This window comes from Lynx rufus, unplaced genomic scaffold (genome assembly GCF_022079265.1).
Source record: "Lynx rufus isolate CCGP_SWC_20201006 ecotype Redwood Valley unplaced genomic scaffold, mLynRuf1.p SCAF_28, whole genome shotgun sequence".
Taxonomy (NCBI): domain Eukaryota; kingdom Metazoa; phylum Chordata; class Mammalia; order Carnivora; family Felidae; genus Lynx; species Lynx rufus.
The window spans coordinates 10,139,542-10,155,617 of NW_025814843.1; the positions used below are offsets into that span (position 1 = coordinate 10,139,542).

Consider the following 16,076-nt stretch of genomic DNA (forward strand, 5'->3'; position numbering starts at 1 on the left):
GGAGACTGAGGGAGAGGGAGGGACAGGGGCAGAGGAGCAGAGAGGAGACCGCGGCTAGACCTTCCCCGCCCTTCTCCCACCAGCTCTGTGAGCCCTGGGGTGGGCCTCAGCTCTCCAACCTCCACCAGGCCCCTCCCGGCTCACATCTGCCCAGCTGCGACCGGGGTCTTGGGACCAGGCAGAATGGAGGGTGGGAAGGGACGCGCTCAGCCCTGCGGCCTCCACCTCTACCCCAAACTGGATTCGGGGCCCCAGCTCCTCCTCCCCTGGGAAGTGTCCTGCCCCAGCCTGTCCGCGCTAGTCTCCTCCCAGGTCAATGCTGCCCTGAGGCTCCCCTGAATCACAGGCCATGAACTACCACAGGCGTCCCCCAGGTGGGATGGAAGGCGAGAGGAAGAGTCAGGGTGGGGGATGGGGAGGGGCTTAGCAGGGAGGGTGGGGGCGCTGCCTGGGAAGAGGCTGTCTGCCCTCCATCCCGGGGACCGAAGTCCAGAGAAAATCTGAAGAGAGATGCTTAAGAATGTGCAGAATTTAGAAAATTGTGTGCGCGTGCAGGCAGGGTTTTTAAAAATCTTTAAAAAAAAACGTGCAGGGTTTTTAAAAATCTTTAACTCATCGTCTCCCAACTCGGCGAAAAATGTTTTATAAGTTGTACTGACTGACTCACCCTACGGCACCACCTCAAGTGACCAGAACCTACAAGTGCTGCAGTTGAGGTCTGTTATATGTCCTCTCTCTACCTCTAGGAAGGACGGGAAGGCTGCTAGGCCGTGGATTTCACAGGTCGGGCAGAAACAACCTCCAGAAGCACCTGCAGTCCCAGTGGCAGTTCCCAAGGGCCCTGAGCTAAATGCCTAAGGGCGCCAGGCAGGTACGTAAGGGACATCCGGAAACTCTTGGGTCTTGGCGGGTGGGGACCATTAGAACTAAAGAATAAAGCCCCAGAGAAAATGATCAGTGGCTCTCTAGCTCCAGCAGAAAAGCCAGCAGTGGAACTTTTTGATTTCAGAGAAGAGGGAAGTTTGGTATACGTTTTTTAGAAAATGTGAATCTCTTGATTGCTAAACGTTAGCTCAAAATTAGAACAAAACTTCCCCCGTAGGCCAACAAAACCAGTCTCGGCGAGTTTCTAGCCTGGTTTTTATGAAATCTTAGAGATTTTTAGGCTCACTTAGTGACATGATTCGTGAACGTTCGTTCAGGTGCACAGAAACACCCTGAGGGAACTTGTTAAAAATGCGGATTCTGAATCGATAGGTCTGGGCCCGCAAGTCTGCATTTCTAACAGGCTCTCAGGTCATGTCCCTGCCCCTGGCCCGGGAACCACACTGTGCGTGGTGAGCATTCACCCTTCCACCTGGAAATTCTCTCGGACGCTATATCCCTGGCCACGCCTGCTTGCTGACCTGGGAGGGACTGAACACTCATTACACCTGTAGGGACGCTCTGGGCGGCTGCCGCTGCCACTAACTCCTGCCACGGCCTCCAGTGGCGCCGAAGGACACCCCAACTCGACAGTGTCAAGGCCCGGGCTCTGGAACGTCGCTGTTCCACAAAAGAAAGTTCAGTTGGACCGGTGGGGGGGAGGGGGGACGGGCAGTGGTTGCAGACGCCTGTTGGAGAGATCTAAGCAGAGAGGATTCTCTGTGCGCTCGGCAAGTGTCCAGTTCAACAGAAAATCCTACCATTCCTCGGGCGTTCTGGTGAGTAAAGGTGTGCTGAGGCCTGTTTGCCTTCTTCTCTCCCCAGAGCCTTGAAGCCAGCTTTTCTCTGCACTTGGGCAAGACACGGCGATGCCCACAGAAGGGGCCGGTTTCTGACTGGCGGTGGGGGGGGGGTGGCGGGAGAAGGGAAGGACTATCGAGGCTAAGCAGAGGCTAATCCTCAGGCCACAAACCCCTGCTCCGGGGGAACCGCAGGTCTCTGCCTCCTCTGGGGTTGGGGATTCCAACCCCAGACCTTCCTTCCTGGGGCCCTGGGAGGCCCTGGAAAGCGGAGAATCCCCAGCCCCACCTCTCCTGATGGGCTCAGAGTTACTGGGGCCGGCGCCCATACACCCAGGCCATCCAGAAGCTTAGGAGCGCAGAAACCACCTAGGCCACTCCTTATTTCATCATGACGGAAATCCAAGCCCAGAGAGTGCACGAGACTTTCCCGAGGTCACACACAGGTGTAAAGGCCCAGAATCCTTTGAGGCAGAGCCGGACAGAAGCCACTGGTATCAGCCAGACTGTTGGTCACCCATAGCAGCAACTTTCAGGAAAAGGACCTTCCGGAATACTCCTGAGAGAAAGAGGGGTGTCTGAGGGAAATCGTAGAAAGGGGTCACGGGGGTTCACCTAAGAAGGGGAGGGTCATGGATCACAGTTTCTTCAAGGAAGGTAGAGGGCAGGGCTTCTGCCCTGACAGAATGCTAGAGACAACATTCATCTTGTCCTCTGGCGAACGGTGCTCCCGAAAGTTCTGTCTTTTGTGCAGTGCACAGCCTGTGGGGCCTGGCAGGGAGGCCCCGTTAATGCAGCGCAGTGGGGGCGAGGGGTTGTCAGAGGAGAGGTCTCAGAAGGTCATGAGTACAAGGGTTCTCAAGTCTGGATTCCTGGGCCATTCCAGACCGACAGAACCAGAACTCCCCCCTCCCAGGGGAAAATTCCTGGGTTTAGGAAAGAGCCTGGGCTCACTCAGACAGGAATTGGGACACCTGGCTTGGGTGGGAAGTTCAGCGGGCAGGGCCAGGCCCTAAGGCTGGGGAGGAGGCCCCTGGGAGATCGGCAGCTGGCTTGAGAGCAAGGGGGCAGCACCTGTTCCCGCTGCGCTGCGCGCCTCACTTCCCGGAGAACTGGCCCGGCCTCGCCTTCTCCAGCTTCAGGCGCCGCTCCAGGGGGATCTCCTGCAGGCTGATGCCGTGGTTGCTGGCCCTGCGGGGAGGGGGGCGGCGGCCTCAGGGAGGGGCAGGCGGAGGGCGGGGTCAGGCCGGGAGAAGGGGCCCGGAGGCTGGTTCCTCACCCCGGCTGCAGATCCGGCGGTTTGGGGATGGGCTTGTTGAAGCCGCGCCTTCCCACCAGCCAGTACGTGTCTTCGGCGCCCTTGCCCTGGAGAGACACCGGGCGGGGGTGGGGAGTTAGGCGGCTGGGGCGAGGGCGGGTGGATCTCGAGGTCTAAGTGGCACCCAAGATCCCCGAGGTTGCGGCCCAGGAGGGGGCGGGGCCCGGTCTCACCTTCAGCTCCGTGCGGCCGCGCACCTCCGTCTGGAAGCCCTCGTCCAGGGCGCGGAGAATCTGGACGGTGCTGATGTTCACGTGGATGCGGTAAGCTGGGGCGACAGGGGACAGGGGACGTGGTGATTTCGGGACTCCCCTCCCGCGTCCCCCTCCCCGAGCCACTTCCCCCTCGCTCCGTGAATCGCCCCCCACCCCCGGACCCCGCCCCGCCCCACTCACGCAGCCCCGTGGACTCCATGCGCGAGGCGGTGTTGACCGTGTCCCCAAACAGGCAGTACCGCGGCATGGTGAGGCCCACCACGCCCGCCACGCACGGGCCTGCGGAGACGCGCAGGGTGGGTGGCCGCGCTGGCGGCTGGGTGGCACCTGGCACCTCGGGGGACTCTCTAGCGCCCCATCGTCTCCACCAGCTCCCCAAGGGTGCCTCTCAATCACGACGGGGTGCCTGCCGAGGCGGCTTCACAGCAAATCCCACTGCCCCCGTCCCCCCCCCCCCCCCCCGCCCCACGAATGTCCAGGGAATGCGGAACCGGCCCTAGACGGGGAGGGAGGGGGCCACCAGAGCCCGGGAGGTACCCGAGTGCAGGCCGATGCGGATGCGCACGGGCACCTCGGGCATGTGGCGCATTCGGAAGGAGCCCACGGCACTGAGGATGTCCAGAGCCATGTTGGCGATCTCCGCCGCGTGCCGCTGCCCGTTCCGCTGGGGCAGCCCCGAGGCCACCATGTAGGCGTCCCCAATTGTCTCCACCTGACGGAAAGGGTGGTGCAAGTCTCGGTACTGAGCACCCCTCTCCCACCAAGCGACTGTCCTTTGTCAGGCGGCCTAAGCTGGGGGGGGGGCAGCGCGGGGATCCTGGGGAGGTTTCCAAATGGGGACGGGGACAGTGGGGCTGAACTGGGGGCGGGCGGAGCTGAAGGAGGGTTGCTCCCCCCTCTCCCCCCTCCCGCTCCGGCACACCCCACCTTGTAGACGTCGTGGGAGCCGATGATGGCGTCAAAGAGCGTGTAGAGGTCGTTGAGCAGGTCCACCACCTCGATGGGCTCACTCATGGCCGAGATGGTGGTGAAGCCCACGATGTCGCTGAAGTACAGAGTCACCTCCTCAAAATACTCGGGCTCCACAGGTGTCCCCGTCTTCAGAGCCTCGGCCACAGAACTAGGTAGGGACGTCGGGGAGAGGGGGGCGGGCGTTAGGTGGAGGTCGCGCCCCCGGCCGCCTGCGGGCCCTCCCCCTCGCACCCCTCCCCGTGGGCACGCACGGGGGCAGCATCTGCGTCAGCAGCCGGTCTGTCTTCTGCTTCTCCAGCTCCAGCTCTTCCGTGCGCTCCCGGATCAGGTCCTCCAGGTTGCTGGAGTACTGTTCCAGCATCCTCAGCATGGAGTCAATGATGTTCGTTTTCCGGCCCTTGTTGATGCTTTTGAACTGGTAGGGGGAGGCAGCCGGGGTGGGAGTGCGGGGGCTGTTGAGGACCTGGGCTGCCATGACCCCTGCGTGGGGCCCTCTTACGCCTGGCCCCCCGCGCCCACCCCCAGGCATCCCACCCCACGCATCGTTTACGCATCAGCCCCCCCCCCCCCCCAAGGCCAGGCCCTGTGCCTTCACACACCAGGAGCCATATGGGAAATGGGGGGGGGGTGTCCCAGAGGTCAGCTGCTCTCAGCTGGTAACTGACAAGACACTGGGGTTTGGACTCCCAGGCCGAGGGTCTTGTGGCCACACCCGGCCAAGCGATTCAAATGTTATTCGAATCGAGTGAAATATTTCTCCCACCCAGAGGTCTATCTCCTGCTCCGAAGGGCCCCGCAGCCCCCGTTCTAACTCTGTCCCCACCTAAATCCCAGTCCTCAGGCTGCCCCTTGGGAAACGGCCTGGAGGTCAGAGGTCCCGCGAGTCTGCCTTCCTGAAGCCTCCCGGGGTTGCTGCCAAGCGGCCAGCCCAGCCCTTGCCCAATGCCAGCCGCTGACCTGCTCGAAGGTGCGGTCCATGGAGGGCCGGAGGTCCGGCTGCTCCGCCCAGCACTGTTTCATCAGCTGGATGCACTCCGTGGGCGCCTGGTCCACGGACACGGAGGGCCGGCACAGTGGAGGGGGACTTCGGACCCTCTCCACCACTTCTGGAGGCAAGAGGGGACCAACAGAGGCCACCTCTGACTCTGGCCTGACTGTTGAAGCCCGCGATCAGAGCTTCCGGAAGGAGGTGGGGAAGCGCGGGGAGGGAGGGGAGGGCGTTGCTGGAAGGAACGGGAGGATCCTGAACCCTGGGGGTGGGAGGGTGGGGGGCGCGGGGGGCAGTTAGAGGCGACAGGCAGAGCTAACATTTGTCGCAGTTGAGAGTGAGGGTTGGGGTGGCCCAGTAGCTTGCTGACTCCTGGATGGTAAGTCATACGGATTTGAACCAGATCCCACTGCCTTCGCCCCCTTCCCCCGACACTGCTGCCTCCCTGCCGTCCCTGAGAACCAGAGGGGAGCCCGCTCCCTCAGCCGGAGGAGCAGGCTGGGTCCAGGATGAGGACGGAGACAACCACTGATGTCCGGGAGCCTAAGAGCCGCCCCCTCCCATCCTGACGCTTGCTCTCCCCCGCCCTGACCCCTGAGATCCACATAAGGGAGGCCCACATAATTAAGCCTCAGCTCCGGGCTTTAGGGCAGAGAGGCTGGGTCTGGCGAGAGGCTCTGCCGGGCCGCAGGCTTGAAGCGCGACGCGAGCGAGCGAGCGTACCCTCGGCGGTCAGCTCCAGCATGGCGTAGGGGGCGCTGCGACACACGACCTCCTGCATGATGATGCCCAGGCTGAAGACGTCACCCGCCATCGTTCCCCTGCGCTCCAGGGCCGGGTCCCGAAGCAGCTCCGGGGCTGTCCACAGCTGGTCTGGGGTCGGGGGAGGGGGCGTGGGCATGCGGGAGGGCCTGGGGACGCTGGGGACAGACCCCCGCCCTAACCAAAAAGCCCAGGCTCGCACCCACTCACCAACTCCCAGCCCGAGTGTGGCCCCGCTGCCCGCAGCTATCCCCCGGAGAAACTACCGGAAACCCGACGCGGGTCTCCGAGAAAGCGCCGTCCTCACAAATAGGCCCCGCCCTTTATGCAAAGCGGGGCTCAGAGGACCCCGCCCCTCGGGCACAAGCCACGCCCCCTCGAGCCCCCGCCTCCCCAGTCCAGTCCCCTTCTCCTCTCTGAGGTCCGGAGACCTGAGACCTTTACCGAGGCCGGGGCCACGTGCAGTGGGCGTGGGACGGAGAGGACGCGAAGGCGGAGGGAGGGATGGAGGGAGGGGCCCCTGAGATAACGGGGGTCCCGGGGATGCTCGTCCGCGCGGGAGGCAGCGGGGGGGGGGGGGATCCTACCCTCCGCGCTGGGAGGCTCCGGCAACACCCTCTGCGCTTCCAGCAGGCGCCCCTGACCGTGGTCGGTGACTTTCAGCACGAACCTCCCGTCCACCACGCAGTTCCGTGACTTAAGGCGCCCGTGGGCCACGCCTCGGTGGTGCAGATACCTCATTCCCTGGAAGGGGTGGGATACGAGGCGACCTGAGCCCTGCGGCTCCCCTGCCCCCTCCTCCCTGCCACCCCCGCACCCCCCACCACCTTGATGAGGTCCAGGAGGAGGGAGGACTTGAACATCCAGTCCAGCTTTATGTCTCTCTGGGCGAGGAGGTCGTGGAGGGAGCCCCGGGTACAGTGCTCGGAGACCACGGCCAGCATGCGCTCCCCGGGGGCCATGGTGCCACCCGCTCCGCTGCCGAGGAAGAGCCCCAGGTAGAGGACCACGTTCTCGTGCCGCAGCTCCTGGAGCTGAGAGGGAGAGAGCCAACGGGCATTTTCTGCCCTGGAGGCACCGTGGATACCGTGGGGGTATCCAGGTCTGGTTTGGGGCGTCCACGCTCGGAAGGTGGGATGAGAGGGGTGACTGGAAAGGTCTATGGGGGCACGGGGTGGGGGGCGCTTTCCTCAAAGGGTAAGTTCTCTCTCCGGAACAGACACGTGGGTCAAAGGTCACCGTTGAGATGCCGAGTATGGTTTAGCTTAAAGTCATACGGGAAGAGACTACCTTGCACTGGTAACCAGGAGCCAGGCAGGTTCTCCCCGAGGCCACACACGGCCGTGCGGGCCACGGCCCAGGCCTGCTTTGCTCATGTCTGAGACTCCCAACATCCCCGAGGCAGGGAGGAAGGGACTGAGCAGTCACACTGTGGTCCTAGCGGAGCACATGCCACAGGACAGGCGCCCTCACAATCCGAGCATGCTGGGAAATGGGGGCCAGCGGGTGACTACTGCCCTTCCAACTTTCCTTTGGTCCAATGAGGGGCTTCCCTTCATCCTAGATGCCTGAGGTTAAATGGTGACTTAATCTGGGGACCCGAAGTCATTCTGCAGCTGTGAACTAGAGCTTCTGTGGAGGCGTCAGAGGAGGCCAGGCGGAAGCTGCACGATGTAAGGGGGGGCCTCGAGGTGGGACGATCAGAATAAGCCAGGCCACCGCCTCCTTGCCAGCTTTCCGCTTCGCCCAGTAGGCATTATCTGACTCTCGGTTTTGGCTCAGGTCGTGATCTCATGGGTTCGTGGGATCGAGCCCCACATGGGGCTCTACACTGATGGAGCCTGTGTGGAATTTTCTCCCTCTCTCTCTGCACCCCCCTCCATGCGCTCTCTCTCAAAAATAAATAAACATTAAGAAAAAAATGGGAGAGCATAACGGGACACCTGCTTTGGGAGAGGGCACTTCCACTGAGACCTGTTGGTCTCTCCTAGATTCGGGTCTATCTCTGTCCCCAGCTGCAAAGAGAAGGCCAAGAGGGAAGGAAATGACGGCCACCCCACACCCCACACCCCACCACGGGCTCAACGCTCACCTTGGAGAAGGCTGTCCTGGTTGCTGGGCGGATAGCTATGTGCTGATCCCCTGGGAATTTCTTCAGCCAAACCCAGTCTCCCTGGAGCAGAGATGGGAGTAGTTTTTTGTTGTTGTTTTGAGAGAGAGAGAGAGAGAGAGAGAGAGAGAGAGAGCGCATGCGCACAAGCCAGGGAGAGGGCCAGAGGGAGAGAGAGAATCTTAAGCAGGTTCCACGTTCAGCAAGGAGCCAAATGTGGGGCTCGATCCCACAACCCTGGGATCGTGACCTGAACTGAACTCAAGAGGTGGACGCTGACTGAGCCACCCAGGCGCCCCAGAGATGGGAGCAGTGAACTCAGTTTCTTAAAAGCCCGTGAGGTGAAAAGTCGCAGAGCCCCCACGTTTCCACTGGCCTACTGCCTCAGGACACATCCTGCCTGTGACGCAGAGGTTCAGAAGCAAAGCGTTTGACATCCGTCAGTCCACTTCACAGCTGGGGGGGATGGGGGCCACCCTCGCGTGGCTGTCCTCACCAACGCAGACGCACCCACCCACAGCCTTAGTAAGCAAGCCGTTAGCACCACAAATGTCACTGAGGCCACAGCCCTCCTCACCATCTGTTGCCCTGAGAGAGCACTGTGCTGGGAGTCAGGAGTCTGGGGAGATCAGGCTTTTATGATAGACTGACTGTGACGCACAGGCAGTTCCCCTCCAGGCTCGGAGCCTCACTGTCCTCAGCTGTGGGTAGGGCTGGTCCATGGGAACGCGGTCCCATCGGGCCCCATGCTCACGAGGGCCTGTGCTCGGTTCAGCCGTCCGCTCCACCGTCCTGAACCAACAGGGAGCCCTTCGGTGTCATTCTGCCTTAGACCCTGCAATCTCTGTAGCCGGCCTCGTGCGTGGGTGAGGGGTTTGGCCGCACTGGCAGGAGATTCTGGTGGTTTGGTGTCGACTCCTAACGAGCCTTTGGAAATACATAGGGGACATTTTTAATTGTCCCCCAAACTGGGAGATGTGTTTTGTGGGTGGGACAAGAGACACTAAACGCTCTTCAAGGCACAGGGTAGGCCCATTCAAATGATTAACAACAACTTCCCCCAGTGACAAGTGGCCGCGGTGGCCTGTAGGTGACATATTGGGACCCTCTGCATGCTCTGTGGGACCTGACATCTGGAAGCTCCAAGCCTCCACCCCGCTCTTGATTAGCTGAGCTCCCTCAGCTCTTTCTGGGTCTGTCGTGATTCCCAAACATCCTACAGCATTCAGATTTGCTGACCCATAGTGAAGGTCCTAATGCCCTTCCGTGACTTTCTCCTTCCATCCCCTGTAAGCTCACGGTTCCTGAGTCTGATCTGAATTGGGTGGAAACGCTGGGTAGGACCAGGACGCGGGTCTGTCTGTTCTGAGTCAGGATAGCCCCGTCTGGGACCTCCCCATCCTGAACAACCCGTGTCCTGGAAATGTCCTTTTTGTGACCACGATGCCGCATCCCAGATGCCCCAACCTTTCCAGGGAGGCCCACGCCCTTCAGTAGCCTGAAGTCTTGGATCAACGGAGGGGGCAGGGCCAGGGGCTCCCAACGGGGAGGGGGATGGCTTCAGTGGCCACACCCGGCTGCATGCTGGTGCCGGAACACCCCCCACCAGGCAGGCCTCCGGCCTCGGAGCCACCGTGATTGGCCTTTGAGGAGCCCTCATCTGGATAAAGGCTAAGGGAAAAATCCTGGGGCAGGAAGGATTCTCGGACGCTCCCTTTGGGGAACCCGTGACCTCTTCCTAGAGCCCATTCTGGGCTCCTATCACCATTTTCTGGAGCCCGCGGGATATGACGCAACTCCAGGAATAGAGCTCGGCCTGGACGGGGTAAGGCTCACCTCGTAGAGGCCAACGTTGGCGCTGTCCGCGGGCTGGCTGGGGACACTGCGAACGTCTGACACGCTGTGTGCACCCAGACTCGATCGGCTCCCCTGGACCACCTGGAGGGTAGAGGTCAACGCAAGGGATCAGAATATACTGTGGGGTCAGAGTCCTGGGTTGAGGTCAGGCTGAGTTCCAGGGATTACAGACGGAAGAAATCTTAATTAGGGGAAGACGATACTGACATTATGCTTCCCAATTGCGCTGCGGTTTACAGTTTACAAAACAAACCAGCGGGTTTGTTTGGAGCTTCTCGCTGTCCCAGGAGAGCAGCCGGGACAGGGCTGGTCCTCTCACTGCACATTAAGGGTGCTGGTCCCCAGAGCTCAGACCTGAGAGGGAGCCAGGGCAGAAACCAGGCCTTCCTCGGGGCTGGGGTGAGGGCTGGCCCAGGCAGGGGAACAGATATACAGTGGAGGACACTTGGGGAGCTGGCTCCCTGCCAGATAGCCCCTGCCTCCCTGCCTCTCCCACCTTTCGAGAGCTGCCCCCTTGCGGGTGGAGGAAAGTGATATCGTCCAGAGTCAGGATGATCTTGTTGGGGCCAGAGACCATCTGGATGTGAATTAGACGATGCCTGGTAGGGAAAGGACGTCATCTGCGCAAAAGGGACCAAGGTCCAGGACAGGAGGCCGGCAAGGGATAATGTTGGCTCAGGGGAGAGCAGTCATCCCCAAACCAGACAGCCCCTGGTCTGCCACCCCCTTGAGGGCAACCCCATGTTCCCCATCTTCCTTTTTTTTTTTTTTTTTTTTCCCTACTCTTGAGTGGGCCCAGCCTGCTGTCTTTGCTGCACAGACGCATTTCTGTGGCAGGACAGGCAGGCTCATCCCTTACCTACCCCACTCCCATACTCACCTCACATAATGGGCCAGGAAGGCCCCTGTCAGCCCCATCCCAACCACCAGGAGGAAGCCGATAAAGACGAGGCCGGGCTCCACTCCTGGAGAGGCAGTGAGAGGGGGGACTCTGAGGACCGCGGCCAGGGGGAGGCACCCTCTCTATGGGGGGATGGAGTCATGTCAAATCCTGGAGGCCTTAGGAAAGGTGGATGGGAGCCCAGAACGAGATCTAGGGAAAGGTCGTGGGTTCTGCAAAAGGGAGCATCTGGGAATGCTAGGAAGGTTCCAAGAGGGCTTTGGGGGCTTGGCAAGAGACAGGTTCCGCACAAGCCAGGGGTCTGAGGAAGGACCTGGAAGGAGTTCCAGGACGAGAGTTCACTCTCTTTCACCACTTAGTGGAGGCTCCACGGTGACTGTCCCAGTGGGGGCTGGGGTGCTCGCCCTCACCTCCGTTGCAGATGATGTCTGGCTCGAACCAACACGAGGGGTCAGGCCCGGGTCCTCCTCCCCCTCTAGGGAAATGCACCGGGGTCCCAGCGGAGCGGAGGGAGCCCCGGGTGGGGTCCAGCACGTATGTGGCGAACAGCTGGTCCCCCGCCGCGTCCGTGTCCAGCAGCACAAACGGGGGCTCCTCGGCTCCTCCCAGGGCCCCGCAGAAGCCGGGGACCTGGGCGTCCTGGATGTGGCGGGCCACCGCTGCTCCGGACACCCAGCCGCCCCCTGCGGCCGCCCGCGCTCGCGCCACGCCCCCCGCCAGCAGGAAGACCGCGTCGTAGATGGTGCCGAAGAGTGGGGACACCTGGGGGAGGGCAGTAGGGGCTCAGGGTTGGGGTCACCGCTGGCCCACCTAGCCTTGCACTGCTTCTCTCCAGTGCTCAGGCCCCTCGTGCACAGACCCTTCACACCTCGTTGGTGCTTCCCCGATCCCTCAGCTCAGCGCTCTCTCCTCCCCTCTCCCCATTGGCTCTCCCTTCCTCTCTCCCCATTGGCTCTCTCCTCCCCTCTCCCCAATGGCTCTCCCTTCCCCTCTCCCCATTGGCTCTCTCTTCCCCTCTCCCCATTGGCTCTCTCTTCCTCTCTCCCCATTGGCTCTCTCCTCCTCTCTCCCTATTGGCTCTCTTCTCTCCCCTCCTCCCCATTGACCTTCCCTCTTTTCGGGGGTTCTTAGGCTCTTCTCAACCTTGGTTATTCCTATTCTCCATCACCTGCAGCTCCTCTCTTCCCCTTCCTGTTGGTTGCCTTGCTCGTATTTTTAATATGATTATTTCTCATTTACCTAAAAGCCTCCTTTCCTATCTTTTGGTTGGCTTCTATATTTCTATTTTTCCTTCTTTTCTTTCCCCAAGGCGATCAAGCTTATTTTTCCCAGTTCCCATCTCTCACAGTGCCAGGCGTGTGTAAAGCAATAGGTGACACTGAGATATTGACGAGATAGAGTCCCTGTCCCAAGGAACCTTTCTTCTAGTTGGGGAGACAGGGATGTTAGGGTAGTGCCATGTGACGGTAGGGGTGATTAGGGAGCTGCAGAGGGAGGAAAGGAGGGTCCCAACCCAGGCTGAGGGAGGAGGAGAAGGCTTCCGGAAGAAGTGACCATCCTTGAGGGGGTGAGTCAGTTATCTGGGGGGAGGGGAGGGGAGGGACAGGGGAGAGGGAAGAGCGCACCCAGCAGCACAGAGGCAAGAGACACGGGCACATTTAGGGAGACCAGAGTAGCTCCGTCTGGCTGAAGTTCAAGGACGATGGAAGACAGGGGAAGGCATGAGAGACGTGATAAGCCCTTTGAAGAGACCGTCATCTATCCAGGGCGAGGGAAGCCCCTGGGAGGCTCGGGACAGGGGTGTGACACAGTCAGATTTGTCAGGTGTCTGAAGCTTGAACTGATTGTTGGGTGGAGAAAGGCCGGGGCAGGTGAGCATTGAAGCAGAGACCTTTTGGGGAGATTTTGTTTCAGGCTTTGGATCGGAGGTGCTGCGGCCTGAACCGGGGCAATGACGGTGAGAATAGAGAACGAGGATGGATTCAAGTGACTTTTAAAAAGTAAAACTGACAGGACGTGATGTCTGGATGGGTGGGTGGGTGGGGGGGTCGGTGGGTGGGTTAGGGTTAGCGTGGGAGGGGGGAGGTAAGAGGAATCGAAGGTAACTCCCGGGGTCTCACCTGTGCTAGTTACAGAGAGCTGAAGATGGTTTTTGTCACCACTTCCTCCACCTGCCCCCCATCCAGTCTCACCACTGTCCCAACCGCCTCGCTCTCCTCTTCTCGCTCACTATTCCCATCCTTTCTCCCACTGGCTACCCCAGGTCCTCTTGGAGGAGACTAGGGGCGTTGGTGGGGAATATTCCAACCCCCACCCCCTTGATTCACGGCCCTCTCTCAAGTGCAACCCTTTGAGGAAGGTCTTTGTGGTGGTTAGTTTACTGCCCACTGCCATCTAAATTCCCACCTATCTTAGTGGTTTCCAGCTCCCTCCCCCTTTAAAAAATTTTTTTAATGCTTATTTATTTTTGAGAGAGAGAGAGAGAAGGAGACACAGAATCCGAAGCAGGCTCCCACGTGGAGCTCGAACTCATGGACCGGGAGACCATGACCTGAGCCAAAGTGGAAGCTTAACCGACTGAGGCACCAGGTGCCCCCGGCCCCTCCCCTTTTTGTGACCGGTCTCGAGTTAGATGGTGTGACCCAGGATTCTGGATTCTCAGGGAATCCTGGGTATTGGGGTTGTTGGCAGTAAGCCGTGGATCTAAATAATTATGGAAGCCCCTGGCCCCACCTAGGGTCCTTTCTGCTTCTCTCAAGACTTGTCAAGGCTCTCCAAAAGTTACGACCACCTGACGAAGCCCCAGAGGAAACACCTCTAAACTGGGCGTGGAGGTTGCATCTGCCTTTGTCCTCCTTTCCCGTTCTCTTAAGAACACCAGCAGCGCAGGGGCGCCTGGGGGGCTCCGTCGGTTGAACACCCGACTTCGACTTCGGCTCAGGTCATGATCTCGCGGTTTGGGAGTTCGAGTCCCAAACTCTGTGCTGACAGCTGGGAGCCCGGAGCCTGCTTCAGATTCTGTGTCTCCCTCGCTCTCTGCCCCTCCCCCGCTCACACTCTGTCTCTTTCTCCAACATAAATAAACATTTAAAAATTTAAACACACACACACACACACACACACACACAGCAGCAGTGTATTATAGACTGCCTGTCCCAGTGGTGTTGGAAGCGGGTTCACTTTGAAGCTGACCGCAAGACATCACAGTGTGGCTTTCACTAGGGTTTCCTGCTTGGAGCTGGGCTTGGGGGGGAGGGGGTCCCCTGGCCTACACTCTGGAAGCAATCCCAATACACCAAGATGCCCCAAGCAAGCCCAGCGCCTCTGTTTACCCAGGAAACGTCAGAACAGGTAGAGCTTGCTCTCTCAGTCTCTCCCCACTGCCTCCGTCTTCCCGTCTCCCGTTGACTCCATGCCCTTCTCCCCTCTCCCCTCTCCCCCCCTCCCCTCTTCCCTCCTCCCAGGTGCCTCTACCTGCAGCAGATCCAGGTCAGAGGGCAGCTCCTGGCGCTCCTGGGCCCTGCGCAGGCTGTCCATCACGCTGCCCCCGGGGGGACAGTGCCGCGTGAGGGTGAGCACCGCATCGTGGGCCCTGCGAAGCCGGGAGCTGTTGGCCAGGGCGGCCAAGGCCTCGGGGCCCGGTGACAGGGCGTAGTGGAGCGTGTCAAAGGGCAGGAAGACCAGGGAGCCGTCGGCCAGGCCCAGCTCTTCGGCGGCCTCCAGCAGGCAGCGCTGCTCCTGGCCGCCCAGCAGCACCGAGTGCATCACCATGATCACGGCTGGGGACCGAGACCCCGGGCTCACTGCTGCGCCCCGCTGCCCGCGCCGCCGCGCCCCTCCCTCCCCGCACCCCGCACCCCGCGGCGGAGCCTACCTCTGACTCTGGGCCCGTCCTGGACCCTCCTCAGGGCCTCCCGGGCCCCGGACACGTCCGACGGCTCCATGGTGGTCACCAGGGCAACGGGCAGACCCCGCGCCCTGAGCGCGGCCGACAGGGCGCGTCCCGCCTCCACCCACAGGTCCTGGGGCGCGGTGACCAGGGCCACGCGCGCCCAGCGGAAGGCGCGGAGGAGAGCGTAGAGGGCGTCCGCCGCGGGCGTCACCGCGGGGGCCGTCGTGCCCGCCGCCCGCGTCCCGGGGCAGCCCCAGGGCACCAGCGTGACCCCCGCCTCCTGGGCCAGGAGCTCGGCCGGCCGGCAGGCCGCGGGGTTCACCGGGCCCACGAGGCCCGAGACGCGGCCCAGCGCGGACGACACCGCCCCCAGGGAGCCCGGCGTCCGGCACGGCTCGGGCAGCAGCGCGACCTCGAAGCGGGGGGACCCTGCCATGGCAGGGTCGTGGTTCAGGCGGGCGGCGGCCAGGCGGGCGGCCAGGTCCGGGCGGGCGCGCGCGAAGATGGGGTCGCAGGCCCAGGGGCCCAGCACCCCCACTGTGAAGACGGCGGGCCGGGCGGAGGGCGGCAGGAGCAGCAGAAGCAGCGGCAGGGCCCGGGGGACGCCGGGCGGGGATGGAACCCGCCGCGCGGGGGCGCGGCGCCGGGGGTCCGGACACCCACCCGCGGGGAGGGCGCACGCCGTCATTGCCGGCTTCTGGGAGCATAAGCAGGGCCGGATGAGCGGCCGGGGGGGGGGGGGCGGTGGGGGGGGGCACAACTCTCTCAGGGTTCTGTCCGCAACCTCCAGCTTCTCAAAGCCCAACTAACCCCGGGGCATGTCCCCACTTCCACAGCCCCCTCCTCTGGCTTGGACGACTCTACGGGAGTCAAGGGCATGGCCGCACCCCCCACACCCCGTTTCTCCTGCTTCCTGTTCCCCTCTTGCCCGCCCCTCCTCCCTCATCGGAGCCGTCTGGGGTCAGCGGAGACATGCCCACGCCCTCCTTGGATTCCTCTGGGGCAGAAGGGACCCGAATCCGTGCCTGCGGAGGGGCCTTAGCCACTCACCGGAAAGTCCGGGGCTCGGGCCCAGGCCCGGGGTGAGGGGTCACGGGGCAGATCCCCCTTCTGGCGCCCTCCCACAGGTCTCCTTTGCCAGCCCGGCCGGGGCGGGGGTGTGGGAACAGCTGTCCAGAGTCCTTAATCTCCTCAAGCTGATTAAGGTCCCTTAATCAGGCAGGGAGGAGTTGGTGGAGGATGGGGCTCCCTACAGAGGAGGCTGTCCTGGCTTCCAGGCCGCCAGCAGATTCTCCTCCATGCCTCTCAACAGCCCCCCTCCCCTCCCCTCTACCCCC

The 16,076-nt window shown here is 61.8% G+C and overlaps 1 protein-coding gene across 1 annotated transcript; it reads right to left on the reverse strand.

The window, feature by feature from the left end:
* Nucleotides 1-2,821: 2,821 nt before the first annotated feature.
* On the reverse strand, nt 2,822-15,427 carry GUCY2D (guanylate cyclase 2D, retinal). Its single transcript, XM_047090035.1, has 18 exons — nt 14,722-15,427; nt 14,322-14,626; nt 11,258-11,609; nt 10,827-10,911; nt 10,443-10,545; nt 9,926-10,027; nt 8,072-8,152; nt 6,807-7,013; nt 6,567-6,723; nt 5,941-6,090; nt 5,187-5,335; nt 4,481-4,644; nt 4,185-4,377; nt 3,795-3,969; nt 3,438-3,536; nt 3,216-3,310; nt 3,004-3,089; nt 2,822-2,915 (listed from the first exon to the last, which is right to left on the reverse strand). The coding sequence occupies exons 1-18, from the start codon at nt 15,425-15,427 to the stop codon at nt 2,822-2,824; spliced, it is 3,303 nt and encodes a 1,100-aa protein (XP_046945991.1).
* Nucleotides 15,428-16,076: the final 649 nt, after the last annotated feature.

Coding starts and splice junctions, on each gene's coding strand:
- GUCY2D (XM_047090035.1), bottom strand. CDS start 15,427: ATGACGGCGTGCGCCCTCCCCGCGGGTGGGTGTCCGGACCCCCGGCGC. Junction 10,546..10,826: donor TTCCTGGCCCATTATGTGAG/GTGAGTATGGGA, acceptor TTTCCCTACCAG/GCATCGTCTAATTCACATCC. Junction 3,311..3,437: donor CATGGAGTCCACGGGGCTGC/GTGAGTGGGGCG, acceptor CTGTCGCCCCAG/CTTACCGCATCCACGTGAAC.